This window comes from Lissotriton helveticus, chromosome 4_1, assembly GCF_964261635.1.
Source record: "Lissotriton helveticus chromosome 4_1, aLisHel1.1, whole genome shotgun sequence".
Taxonomy (NCBI): Eukaryota; Metazoa; Chordata; class Amphibia; order Caudata; family Salamandridae; genus Lissotriton; species Lissotriton helveticus.
The window spans coordinates 38,533,316-38,547,553 of NC_136063.1; the positions used below are offsets into that span (position 1 = coordinate 38,533,316).

The window sequence follows — 14,238 nt, forward strand, 5'->3', positions numbered from 1 at the left end:
TTCAACCTTCTTAATACACTCGGATGATTCGTGGTCTCCAGCTTTCTCCATCTGAGCTTAAATATGGGAGTTCTATTATTTGTTTGTGATTTTAAGAGTAAAGCAAATGGAGAGAAATAAGGGGAGAAAGGAGAAAGAGGTGGAAGAGGTAGAAAGGTGAGAATATGAGAATAAGAGGGAGGAGAGGAACAAGGTAGCGGAGGGAAAGTAACAAGTAACAAGTAACATGGGAAGACCTAAAGAATAGCGATCAAGGATGAAAGAAAGAGGAACATACAAGTTTGTCTTTGTAGGAGAAAACTGCAGTGAAGAAAAATTAGATCAGTAAACAGAAGAGCTAGGGGGAAAAGAAGAAGCTGGAAATCAGAATGGGGAAGGAGAGGAATAGGAAGAAAGAGCAAAAGAAAGGATGGAAGGAGAAAAGGAGATGGGGAATGAAAGGCACATGCATGGAGAGCTTGACAAGTCAGTAAAAAAGATTGCCTAAAAAGGGAGGAGGGAGTAAAAAAGAAGTGGCGAAACAGTGGAAGAATTCCACAGGGCGTTGTTTATAATTTATGTCATTTTTAGTGAAACTATGAGACATGCAAGGTAGGTTGATTAGATAGGTTTCTCCACTTTCTTGTTGAAGAGAAATATCATATTAGATTTTAGTTAAGTCAACAAATCAGTAAATGAATCTTGCCAACCAATTTAGAAACAAAAAACGTTCACTGGAATAATATTTTCTTTTCAAATTCATTTTTGAGCTGTGTGCTATATTGTATAGAACGTTTTACTGTTTGCTGGTACAAATCTTTTTTCTAATATCAAATTAAATTTATCTCTTAGAACAATCTCCAAATCTTCATCATTAACAGTTGTGAATTCCACCAAGTCCATATTATCTTTGTAGTTGTATCTTGTCTCAGCCAAAGTATAGCCAATCAATGCTCTATTACCATCAGTGAGTTGAAGAGTGCAGATAGATTTTTTTATAAACAGGGAATCCGGCGATGTCTGTAGGTACGTGTTCATAAGCAAGAAGTCTTCAATGTTTCTCTCCTGAAGAGTGAACTGGTACACATGTGTGAGTGTGCCTTTATCCAGTAGATCAGAATTAGAAAATCTTTCATCAGGAACAAGCTTCTTTCTTTTGATTTTGTCAAAGTACCAAGCCCCGTTGACTTCTGTCAAGCGAAAGGTGCCAGGAACCTGGAGCTGGTCTTTCCCAGATATCAGCTCAAGGGGCTCCCACGTTTGATAGGAGGCACCAAAGCTGGGATCGATAATGTAGGTTTTACCTTCAACAACCACTTTTAGGATCATATGACATGTCATGTCACTATACACCTCCTGCATGGGAATGTACACATTTCCTCTGAGTATCGTGACGTCATAGCCCATGGTCTTTAGTACCCAATTGAAGAGCTGGCTTTGCTCAATGCACCAACCTCCACGTCCCTTCTTTACAATTTTGTTGTAAATGACATCTATATCCACCTGAATCATTTCCTTGCAATGAATGCTGAGATTTTCAAAGGGCACTGCTCTAATGTGATGCTGGAAGATCTCCTTTAAATTTTGAAAATTGCATTTTTCTGAGGAGCCAATGTAATGGATTCTTGAGAAATATTCTTCCAAATTCATTCTCTGTCCTGTGGAGAGTAAAAATGTTATCAGCTGAGAGCAGTTCCATAAATAGGCACAAGGACTTTATGTACTTTGCTTTTGTTAATATTTCTTTGCATTCACTGTGATTCACAATTTTAACTATGTGAAATTATACAGATAAAATGGACTTGGTCGAATGTCTTGCCTGTAAGATGGTATTGACAGTCATAGCTTTTCCCAGAACAATAACACCTTCCTCTCATTCCAACATTTGTGGCCGCTGTCCCACCTCACTGAGCCTTTAAGGCAAGGAGTTTTCAAGAATCTTTGCCACCAGACATCAACAAGGGGGTGTTTTGCCCATTTCAAAGCCACGGGGTATTTTCTTTCTTAGAAAGGTTAATTCCTGCTGACAAGAGTTTTCATTGTAAAAAGTGACGCAAAACAGCCTACCAAGTGTCCTTCGGTGCACAGAATTAACCATACGTATTTTGTGGTTTTGCACGAATATGTAACTTTAATTTTTGTGCCAAAACTCTTTTTCACAATAAGAAAAGGATTGCTACCTTCTAGGCTGCAGGCACAACATGGCTGCCTTTACACCAACATGCCTAGGGAGTTTAACGCCTTCACGTTCCCTGCCCAACCCACAATTGTGCAAGGCATCTCCAAATGAGTTCAACACAAAGAGACATTGATCTTAGGTAAGAGACTAACCCCTAAATGAAAGCTCAAAACAAATTCTCCATTCGAAGGTAATACGAGAATAATTGGTAGCACCAGAACTAAATCCCAACGACTTGCCACTGATGCTACTGAATCCCAATATAACATCAACTTTGACAAAAGCAGTTCAGATCCATTCCTGTTTGGTAAATGAACACATCCTGTCATCTAGAAATGAATTGCAAAAACTGAATGCCACTTTCTCGACTTCACAGATCCCTGGCTTTAGAGCACAAATCCTTCACTAAAATGATGAATCCGGGAGAAGAGTTGCAGTGGCATCAGTTTGATTTGAAAGCTTAGTTGCAGGAAGGTTCAACTAATCAGGTACCTCTCAGTTGAACATGTTAGAAGCACAGTCTGTATTAAACTGAAGTGTCCATACATGCAGTAACAATCTACCTTCTCTATAGCAAGGGCATGGCCTTCATAGCATGCCCTGAAGCTCACACCAGCTTGGTGGTAGAGTGTCCATAAAAAGTGGGCTCCCGAGATAGACGCCCCAGCCCGCTGATGTGCATATAGGAACACCACAGACAGTCACAGCAGCAGGCCACCGCTCAACACTGCGTTCAGGAGATGCAGAAGCCAACCCGGATTTAAGCAGAATGACATCAGAGGATGCGGCGGCCATTTTGACTGCCTCATGACAGGTAGCAGGAAGCAAGAAGGTGCTGCCATGAGGACAAGGGATGGCCATTTTGCAAGTCACCGTGTGATTGATTTGTTCTGAAAGTAGTGCTGAGAAAGTGGTCTTCAGCAACATCACAAAATAATATGATGGATGGAGTGTTGACACTTTGTAAACGCTCAACCTCAGTCACAGATCGCGGTTTAATCCATCTTTATTTTGCCCGACAGGTCACCCCAGTTTGGAACCAGCCATATGCAAACCAGTCTTGACCCTGCTCCCCATGGGAACAGTCCAGCCCGAGACGCCAAGCCAGATCCTCCCTGGACCGGAAACCAACAAACAAAGTGGTCTCCAGCATTAATTGTGTTGTGTGAGCCGGTGCATCGAATCATACCATCGAACTGGAGAGTGATACAGTCTTACTCCTTTACTGCTGTTAAAGTTCAGATACACATTTTTGCCCTTCTTGTCACAATTGATCCTTTTGTTAGCACGCCCAACAAATGTATCTAATAGTTTTACTGTGGATTATCACAAGGACCATTCAGAGATACACCACCTATAACAATCCCTTTAAAATCGTACAGGAAATTTGAAAACGGATGACAGCTTAATAAATGTATATTGACAAAGGAAAGCAAAATGATACTGAGGGGAAGAAAACAGTGCTTTCGGATTTATTAGGGATGGAAGAGCAAACTTTTTTAACATCTCCTTCTTATTTGTCTTCATCAGCGAAAGCAGTAGGGGATGGGAATGAGTTCATAGTAGCGCTGGATATACTTAAACAAAGTTTTACTGAAGCCCTCCTTATATGTATGTTTATTCCCCTCACCCATACATTAAGTGAAGTCACGACATTAGGTGAAGACAAGCACTTCAACTTGGAAGAGGCACTGATGGGCAGCAAGTAAAGTGCACAAAAACAAACTATAAAATGGTAAACAGACATAATATTGAGTAAAAAATATAGAATGGACATAATATTGAGTAAAAAATATAGAATGGACATAATATCGAATGGACAGAATATAGTTGTTAAAAATATCGGATAGAAGGTAAGTAATATCGATTTTTAAAATTTAGAAAGTCTAAATATCATGTAATTAATATTGAATTTTAAAATAAAGAAAGTTAAAATATCGAAGTAAGTAATATCGATTTTTAAAATATAGAAAGATAAAATATCGAAGTATATAATATAGAAATTAAAATATATCGAATTGTTAATAATATCTAATTTTTTTAAGGTTTTTTTTATGTTATTTGATTTCTGCGTAATCTAATTCTGTAGCGGGTTGTGGGTTTATAGGGGAATAGGGTGGGAAGTAATTTAATTGTAATTAATTAAAAATGTTAATTTATGTATTGGTATTTATTTTGAATTAATTGTTAATTCATTTTTAAGTGGTAATTAATTAATTTTTAATTAGTAATTAATTAATAATTGGTAATGTATTTTTATTAATTGATTAATTGATAATATGTTAATTTAATTCATTTATTTTCTGTAGCGGGTTGTGGGTTTATAGGGGAATAGGGTGGGAACTAATTTAATTGTAATTTATTAAATATGTTAATTAATGTATTGGTATTGAGTTTGAATTGTTAATTAATTATTAATAATGTAATTTTTAATTGGTAATTTAAATTTATTCATTGATTATTTGATAATTAAGTTAATTTTAATAATTTAGTTTGTGTATTGGGTTGTGGGTTTTTAGGGGAATAGGGGGGAAGTAATTTAATTGTAATTAAGTACATCTTTTTTATTTGTTAATTTGTATTTATTTTTAATGTATAAATTAATTGGTAATTAATTTGTATTAATAGGTAATTAATTTTTTAATTGATTAATTATTATATAATATTAAATTGGTAATTTATTTTAATTCATATTTTCTTGGTATTGATATTTAATTTATTTGTATTAATATATAAAATCTTTACTTTCCCTACTGTTGCACTCACTGGAGTGGGAATAGTAATTGTTACCCCTACGCTATCCAACGCTTTCCCTACTGTTGCACTCACTGGAGTGGTAATAGTACATTTTACCCTTTCCGCTATCCTACCGTAAAAATATTGTAATTTTTTATTAATATTACGTTTATATATATATATATATATATATATATATATATATATATATATATATATATATATATATATATATATATATATATATGTATTAACAAATCAATTTGTATTTTTATTATTTTTACTTACATTATTTATGTATTAATTATATAGTTAATTAAGTATTTTAAGTATGTTTAAGTTAATTATATTTATTATTTTATTAATTTTTTATTAATTTAAAGCATTTAAAAAATTGATATTTTGATTAACTATATTTTTACATCGATATTTTTGATTCAATATTTTTGTACTTACCTGTTTGGAGATAGGAGGTCGATATTTTGGTATTCTATATTTTTACCTCGATATTTTTGTAATTCGATATTTTTTGACGTCGATATTGTTTCAGTGATCCCTATAAAATGAAGGACAAGGTAGCATTAATGTCCGGATGATAACCAAATAGTTTAAATGTGGACTGAGAGCACCTTTCCAAAAGCAAGGTTTGATGTGCTGTAGACAAAGAATGGTATAAATGCAATAACGAGGGGCACTTTACCAATATTTATGATAAAAAGCAACAGAAGCTGCAGTTTAGAGTATGAATAAGTCCATCTTTCAATCTGAAATTTAAACTTGAATATGCAGTTGGAGAACGCAATGATCTTGCAACAATGATGAAGATGTTGGAGGTGCTAGACGAATCAGCTTTGCATTTTCAAATTATTTTGGGCAGTTATTATAGCAGCTGGAATGAGAAGAAACTAGAAAAAAAATAGTACAATCTTTGTAAACGGGGAGGGAATATCTTCTTGTAACAGATGTTTTTTGTTGCCAATTTATTTACAAATTGGAAAATACTGAATACAATTTATGTTTCATGAAGAGGACAACAAGACGGACGGTACCACCTGGAAAGATTAGTTATTTCTTTGGACGTAGTCGACTACAAAAATATTAGTGTACACTGTTCATGTGAAGTATCAAGGATTGGAAAGTCCTTTACGCAAGTTTACTTGTCATAATGTTTCTACATTGAAATTGAGACTTTCAAAGGGTTTTCTCATTAAATCTAGTTAAAGGAGGGTTCCAGTTTCCATTTTGGTTAAATTGAGGGTAATGAGTGTCGACTGATTGTGCAGGAAGAATTCATCAAAAGGTAAAGAAAATGCAGAACGTGGATTGAAGTGAGTGAACCAGGTAATTCAAAGGAGCAGCTTTCTCCAGTTGTTATAGCCCACAAACAAATTGGAAATATAAGAATATGTGTGGAATCCTTCCTTTTAAACAAATGCATTCTGGTCAATTCTCACTTGTATCCAAAGAACCAAGAGTTGTATTCCGTTTTTCGGGGCTTCAAATGTTTTTCCACATTGAATATTCCAGGGGCTGAACATCAAATTAATTAAAACCTGAGGATAGATATTTAACCATATTTGTTACCCTGATGGGCCCTTTGAATACCTTTTCATGCCACTTGATTTTGCACTCCGTGTTTCAGCTGTGAATGTATGCTTCATTGAGGGAGAGAAGTTGCTTTGAATGTGTAAGTTACAAAATCTTAAGTGACTCAAAGCTAAGGAATCTCTTTTTATGGGAAGTTAGGAAGATCAGTACCAATGCACAAAGATAACCTCCTTTCTATAGTGAAAGTGGGTGCAGTTTTACAGGACTGGATCTGTTTTTTTGGCTTCACCTGCACAGCGTTGTGCTGTAAAATCTATTGTTAATTTTAATCCTACAAAGGGCTTAAATCCTGCTCCCTTGATTTCATTTGTGCTTGCCACTTACTTTTCCTCCATTTCCATTGGCTGTAGCATACTATTTCCTGTTGTTCCTCATATATTTCTTTCTTATCAGCCTCCCATCACCCAAGTACTGTTTTCCAGTTCAAAATATTTTATTGAAATTTACATATGGGTAACACATAAAGACAAAACAGTAAATCTTACCATAGGACGAAAATACCTAATGCACCTTACAATGAAACTTGCCAGATATATAAAGAAATACTATTAGGTAAATATAATGATGTTATTATATGAATATAAAAAGGGGAGGAAAAGGGTAAATATACAATTAGAGCACATGTATTGAACGGAGCTACTATAATAGAGAAAAACAACATTAATTGAAAATGAATTCAACCTAGATGACAAAAATATTCATACATTACTTAATATCTAAATATATATCAATAGGTAGCCAAAACGACTGAAAAGAAATGGAATATTGAAGGAGCCCCTTCATAGACAATTGAGCACTTCTTCTAGTAAAATGAACCCACAACAAGCATGCATGTACAGATAAAGAAGAACTATCTTTCCAACAATAAGTAATAGATTTCAATGCTGCTGAAATAAGAACATTGAAAAGTTTACATTCTAAAACATTTAAGTTTTGTGATAAAATATCTCCTTGAATGTTTAAAATCTTAGTTATTATATTCCAAACATCTGACCAAAAATTAAAGGACAATCAAATAAGATATGCTGTAATGTACCAGATTATAATTTACAATGCCAGCAATCTGCAGAAGCAAGGAGTTCAGCACAAAATAACCGTAAAGAGGTCAATAATCGATTAAGTAAAATATATGAGTTAGTTTGATAGAGAGAAACGGAAAGCCAACCAGATATGCCATTACACCATATACAGTTCGTTATTCCAAAAAGTTGACAGCGTATCTATATTGCTACCAAGAGTGTCTGATACCTTTTTATATAAAATAGAAACACCATGAGAAGAAGAAGAAACCGTTTGAATGTAGATTGTTAAATCAACAGCAACATTAGAGGGAATATCATCTGGAAAGAAATCTAAAATTTAATTACATAAGTAGTGATATTAGGTAACATGGGATTAAGATACAAAGTTTAAAACAAGATGAAATTATTATTGGTATACACATCTTTAAGATAAAAAATACCTGCTTTAAGTCATGAAGACCAAAAATTTACATTTCTATTCAGTTTCATAATATTGCTATACCAAAGGGAAATGTCTTCAGTAGTATTCATAGGGGAAAGACAAAATGAATCTAAATCATTAAACATAATTTTAGTAGATTTGATAATGCCTGATTTATGGAAAAATTATGTGGTATTAGACATTGTTAGTAAAGAAGGAAGTGGGTGAGGCTGTACTAATGATTTCTTAATGGATAACCAAGCAGGCGGGTTATTTGATAAAGAATGATTAAACCAAAGTGAACTTTATTTTAAAATAAAGGCTTTATGATCAAGAAAAAAATCAGGAATACTAAAACCAGCATTACGTTTTGGAATTTTTAATAGTTTGTAACCAATACTAGGCGATTTGTTGTTCCATAAAAATTTGGACAAAAATGTATCAATATCTTTATAAAACTTCAATGGGAATTAAGTCGGAGCATTGCAAGGGTATAAAAGATTTTAAGCGCTAAAGTCAGTTTTATAGAATCTATTCTGCCCCACCATGAGAGATGTAGGGAAGACCATTTATACGTTTTGTCTTTAATATAATTTAAGAGAAAATCACAATTTAAAGCAATTGTTGATTTTATGGATGTAGAAAATAAAATCCCAAGATATTTCAGTTTTCTTTTTGCCAAATTATACCATTCCTATGAAGCATATCAGGAGTACAATATATATTTAAAGGGAAACATTCTGTTTTATTTGTGTTTAAATTATAACCAGAAACTGCAGAGTATTTAGCTATAATATTAAATAAAATTGGGAAAGAGGATACAGGGTCATTACTAAATAAAAGCACATCATACGCATATGCAAGGGATTTAACAAGAACATCCTTAATAATGATTCCTTTAATCTAAGCACATTTTCTAATTGAAGAGAGGAAAGGTTTGATGCCAATTAAAAATAAAAGAGGAGAAAGCGGACATCCTTGCCTCGTACCTCTAAAAAGAGAAAATTGTTGAGATTGTGTCTATTGAGATATAAACGAGCAGTAGGAGCATAATACAGAGCAGAGACCATACGTATAAAAGAGTCTCCAAAATTAAAAGAAGATAACGTATGAAATAAAAATTGCCAATGAATCTTATCAAAACTTTTTCAGCATCTAAAGCTGGAATACCTGAGGGGAGTGAAAAAAGTAGAACTTTGTTTAATAATATGAAGTAAAGTTCTGGTGTTATTAGCTGAAAATCTATTTTTCATAAAACCAGTTTGATCGGAATGAATAACTGAATCTAAAATAGTACCTAATCTAGTAGCGAGTATTTTTGCATATAATTTACAGTCTTGATTAATTAAAGATATAGGGCGATAGTTAGAGACAAGAGTGGGATCTTTATCTGGCTTGGAAGTACAATTATTAACGCTTCCGTGAATGAACCAGAAGTCCTGTGGACCCAAAACACGTACAAAGTTGAAATAATAAAGGTAATAAGTGTGATTGAAATTCTTTATAAAATTCTGCTGGTATCCCATCAGGACCAGGAGATTTGTTTTATTTAAAGGATTTAATGGCTAATAAAATTTCATCTTTACTGATGGGAGAGTCAAGTCCATTTTTATCAGATTGGGAAATTTTGGGTAAACCACAGGAAGTTAAAAAGGAGTTAATTAAAGATTCATCATGAACATCAGGTTTGTTATATAATGTGGAATAGAACTTCACAAATTGATTAACAATATCATTTGAATTGAATTGATTTGAGTTTTGTCCTTTTTTATGCTTAAATAATTAGCTAAAAGTTGGCCAGATCGATTGAAGGTAAAACGAAATCTGGCTTTAGCATTGGAAATTTGAATGCCTGCTCTCATACTAAGGATAGCGTTAAATTCATATCACAATTTTTGGAGTGTAAACCTATATTGGAGATCCTTGGAGGTAATAAAGAGCCTTTCACTTTTCGCAATTTGTTTTCGTAATTCTTTAATGGTCGCATTGAAGGTTTTGTTGTGATGTGCCATAATAGAAATTGTTACCCCCCTAAAATAAGCTTTAAATGCATCCCATCTGTTAATCAAAGAGGTAGAACCTTCTGGATTAAATGAAAAATAATCTTTAATGGCTGTCAAAAGTTTTGGTTTGTTCTTTTCATTTAACACAATACCAGTGTTCATTCGCCACCTAGATTGTTTAGTATATGTCGATTCTAAATTCAAAAGTAATGACATCGGGGCATGGTCAGAGATATCAATGTTACCAATTCGAGCATCTGTAACAGAATTAATTAAGTGTCTAGAAATTAATAAGCAATCAATTTGAGAATGGGAGCTATGAGGGTGGAGAAAAAAGTAAAACTTTTTTCTGTGGGGAAATGTAATCTCCATATATCTACTAATTTAGTGGTTTGAAAAAATGCTTTGAACGTGAAATACACTTTAGAAGGATGAAATTTGGTAAGAGAAAGTCTATCCAATACAGGATCAGAAATTATATTAAAATCCCCTCCAACAATTACAGGAACATTTCCAACTTTTAAGACCTCTGTAGCAAGAGTAGACCAGAACCTAGGATCATCTGCAGTAGGACCATAAACATTTAATAAAGATAAGAGTGTATCATGTACTTTAATTTTTGCTAATACATATCTACCATCAGCATCTGAATGTTTACTTAAGATTTGACAGTGTGATTTTTTTGCAAACAGGATAGCCACACCATTTTTCTTACCATTAGCAGGAGAAGAGACAATCATAACAACCCATTTCTTTTTCACATATTCTAACATTTTTGTTCAATATGAGTCTCCTGAATAAAACAAATATCAGCTTTTTACCTTCCTAAGTAATCTAGAATCTTTGTACGCTTAACTGGATGACGCAATCCTTTGACATTAAATGACACAACTTTCAGATTATGAGCATTGGCCATAGTAGGAAAGGAAAATAAGCAAAAGCCTGAAGAAAGGCGTAAGAGAAAGAAAAGCAGAAGAGATATAGGATGAGAAAAAAGAAAAGAAAAAAGTAGCTCCAAAATAAACCAATGGATAGAAAAAAAGAAAAACCATGGAAAAAATGACAAACGGAATACATAAATGTGAAATGTGAAACGCACACACGGTCTACAAGTATGGCCGGAACCGATGGAGCCCTACAGAAGAAAATCTTAGTATCCTGTCTGAAAATGCAGAACAGTTACAACTCTAGTATTGGAATCATGAGTATTCATTGAATGCTGAAACTGTTGTTCAATAAAATGTTTAAAATCTTCAGACGTTGAAAAGATTTGGAGAAATTATCTTTCCAAATATGCATCGTAGATTGGTCAAAAAGTCCATACTTGAAGCCAAGACGTCGAAGATGAGAACGGAAAGCAGAAAACTCCTTGCGAAATGCGACAGTTTCCTTGGCAAAATCTTAATGAAGAAAAATCTTATTTCCGTTAACCATCAGTGAAGGAATTTCTCGTGCCGCTTTTCTGAATAAAACCAAGTTATGGTGTCGAAGAACCTTAAAGATCATTTGTCTTGGCTTGGAGTGATGAGGGTTTAGATGGGAAGGAATTCTGTCAGCTTTATCTATTTCAACATTGTCAGGAAATTTAAACTGCAAAAGACCAGGAAGCAGATTTTCCAAATATAGTCTGCAGTGAGCTCCTTCATACATTTTAAATAGTTTTTCTTTGCATGCAATCCTTTTATTTGGCTTGGAGTGGAGTTGTTCTTGCTCACTACGTCTGCTTTCTCTTAGGATCAGTGGTTGCAGAGGCATTTTCATTTAGTTCTAAGGGTTTGGCATGGCTACTGTGTGTCCCATTTAACTTTAAGTGGTCCAGTAGTTGCTCAGTGTTGCAATTCTGTCATTTAGCTCTAGTGCTCCCGTCTGAGCAACTCGTGAAGCACCATGCAGCCAGCCGGATCGCTGCATCAGAAGCAGATTGCCACACATTCCCACTGTGGCAAACAAAGGATTAGCAGAGGTAGTTACCACTAGAACTTCTCACTCCACTTGTGGCCATAACTTGTTTCAACAAAATATACCATCCTGCTGTTTGCTGGGAACAAGGTGCATGATGTGAAATTTATTTAATAGTTGGCACTGTTTAGTCCTTCACTAGCGTAATCTCCATCCATGTAGCATGCTTCATATTCTTTTTTTATACATGTTCCTCTAATAACAAAATGTTACAAAAAGCACCGCTAAGATGTATTTATTTTAAGGTACGGACATAGCACTGCTTCTCTTTTATTATCTCACATATATTTTGCCTACTCTCTCTGATACAATGACCGTTCATTGATCACAAACGTGACCACATTGCACAGTATTATTCATGTGGTGCTATACAAACCATAAGTGTGCAAAGGTAAGCTGCACTTTATAGCCGGCTTCTTGAATGAATGGTCTATGTGCTATTTCCCTACCTGGAGCACCTCAGAAAAAGTAGTTACAAACTAGTACATTTACAATCACCAGTATGACTCCCTGATGCCTAAACAGCAGTGTGGGGGTGTGAGTAAGACAACAGAGCACCACATGTATTGTGCTGGCATCTTCCCAACTGAGTAGAGAACACAGACATGCACCTTTCTGCTTGACATTCACTGCATTGAGAGCAGGGAGCTGTTACAGAGGAGACCTGTTTGGTAGAGCCTACCTTCATTACTCAGCATGGTTTATGATTGAAATCAAAAGATGCCAAGGTCTGTTCGAATACAGAGAAGCAACACAGATATTGCAAGGAAGGGAGTAATAATTTAGACATGGACAGCAGCTCATATCAAATATGGGCCTGATGCTGCAGCAAAAGATGTGCTCAAAAAAGGCACATGTCAGTAGCCCAACCTAATGTGAGTCACGATAAGCTTACAAGCCTTCCTGGACTACCCACTGGTAAGTTCTTTTTAATTAAATCTGCCTAGTGCGCCCATCCACCTATTGGGCAGTCTGGCAGCGTCAGAAATGCTGGTCTTACAGATCCGTTTATGGGCCTGTTTTCTGGCTGCTTGAGTGATTGTTTTGTGGTCTACTGAGCTGTTTTTAGTGCTGGATTCCCTGATTTTTCAACAAACATTGCCTGCAGCAAGCACAGATACATGCAGTCTCTAATACCCTGCAAAATGCCTATATACCGTGCTATAGCTATAAAGCATGTCTGTTTTGTGGCCCAGTAGTTACTCGGTGTGCCCACTTTTCCTCAGGTACCAGCTGTTGCAGAGGCACTGCTTGATCAGTTCTAAGTTACGGCGCCGCTGCATATGGCATCATGCTTGTTGGAATGATGTTTTTAGTAACCCTGGGCGTAGTTCGCGTGGTAGTGCTATGCGTAGTTACGGGAAGTGCACTTTGCACTACGCGAGCTCCGTGTAGCACTACGCGAACTGCGTAGTGCGGTAGGAAATGCTGTTTGCAATGATTCCACAGTGTTGGATGCTTCTGCGCACTGTGCAGTCATTGCAAACGGCACAGTGAAATCAGTATTTTTCTGCCGCTCGAGTAGATTTGTACTCGAGCGGCAGTTTTCCCAACGCGGAATGGTAGTTTCTCATTGCGAGCGGTCGCGAGCATACCCGACCACTCACGATGAGAAACCTGACCTCCCCGCTGGGAGGCTTATTTTCCACGCTCGCGATCAGCAACTTGATGTTGCTAAACCGCGAACAAGGCAAAAGTCTCACCGGGATGTCATTTTGCTCGCTTGCGGTCGCCTATTTGACGTTGAGGACCGCGAGCAAGCAAAAAATACCCGCACTGTATTACGTGCAATTCGCGTAGCGCATAGTTGCGTAAACTATGCAGGAGTAGCGTAGTTTTCTGCCGCGCATGTGCTGCTCTAGGAGGGCCTTTAGCCATTGGTCTTCACTTTTTAAGCACTGCACTCGTGCTTGTGGCGGCATCCTCCTTGCCGGAGCGAGCAGCAGCGCAGCCACGTTAATTACAAATATATGACCGCTGCTCGCTCCCGCAAAGTGGATGCCGCCACAAGCACAAGTGCAGTGCTTCAAAAGTGCAGACCGCTGATCGCTGCTGTGTGGCTTTTGGGTAGTGTCTGTGCTGTGGTATCCCGCTTACGTCTCCAACTGTAATCTACATCAATCAATATAACTGCGCTCTCCTTGTTAAAGCTATATCTCATTCCATTTTGGGGCCGGGCTGTTTACAAACTCCTCTTCCTCTCTGAAACCTCTGCTTACAAGTGTTTAGCCAAAGTTTTCCCTACTTTGCTTTCATAATGCAATCTCCTAACTGCTCTGTCTTTGTCAAAACAGTAGGCATTTTTTGGGTGTATGCAGGAGCTATAATACC

General features: G+C 36.0%; 1 protein-coding gene across 1 annotated transcript in view; it reads right to left on the reverse strand.

The window, feature by feature from the left end:
• Positions 1-583: 583 nt before the first annotated feature.
• The window catches only part of LOC144826933 (arylamine N-acetyltransferase, pineal gland isozyme NAT-10-like), a 31,168-nt gene continuing 17,513 nt past the window's right edge, over positions 584-14,238 (reverse strand). Inside the window, exon 2 of the mRNA XM_078685395.1 lies at positions 584-1,637. Coding sequence (XP_078541521.1) covers positions 757-1,629 — 873 coding nt within the window. The 5' untranslated portion in view covers positions 1,630-1,637 and the 3' untranslated portion in view covers positions 584-756. The remainder of the gene's footprint in view (positions 1,638-14,238) is intronic.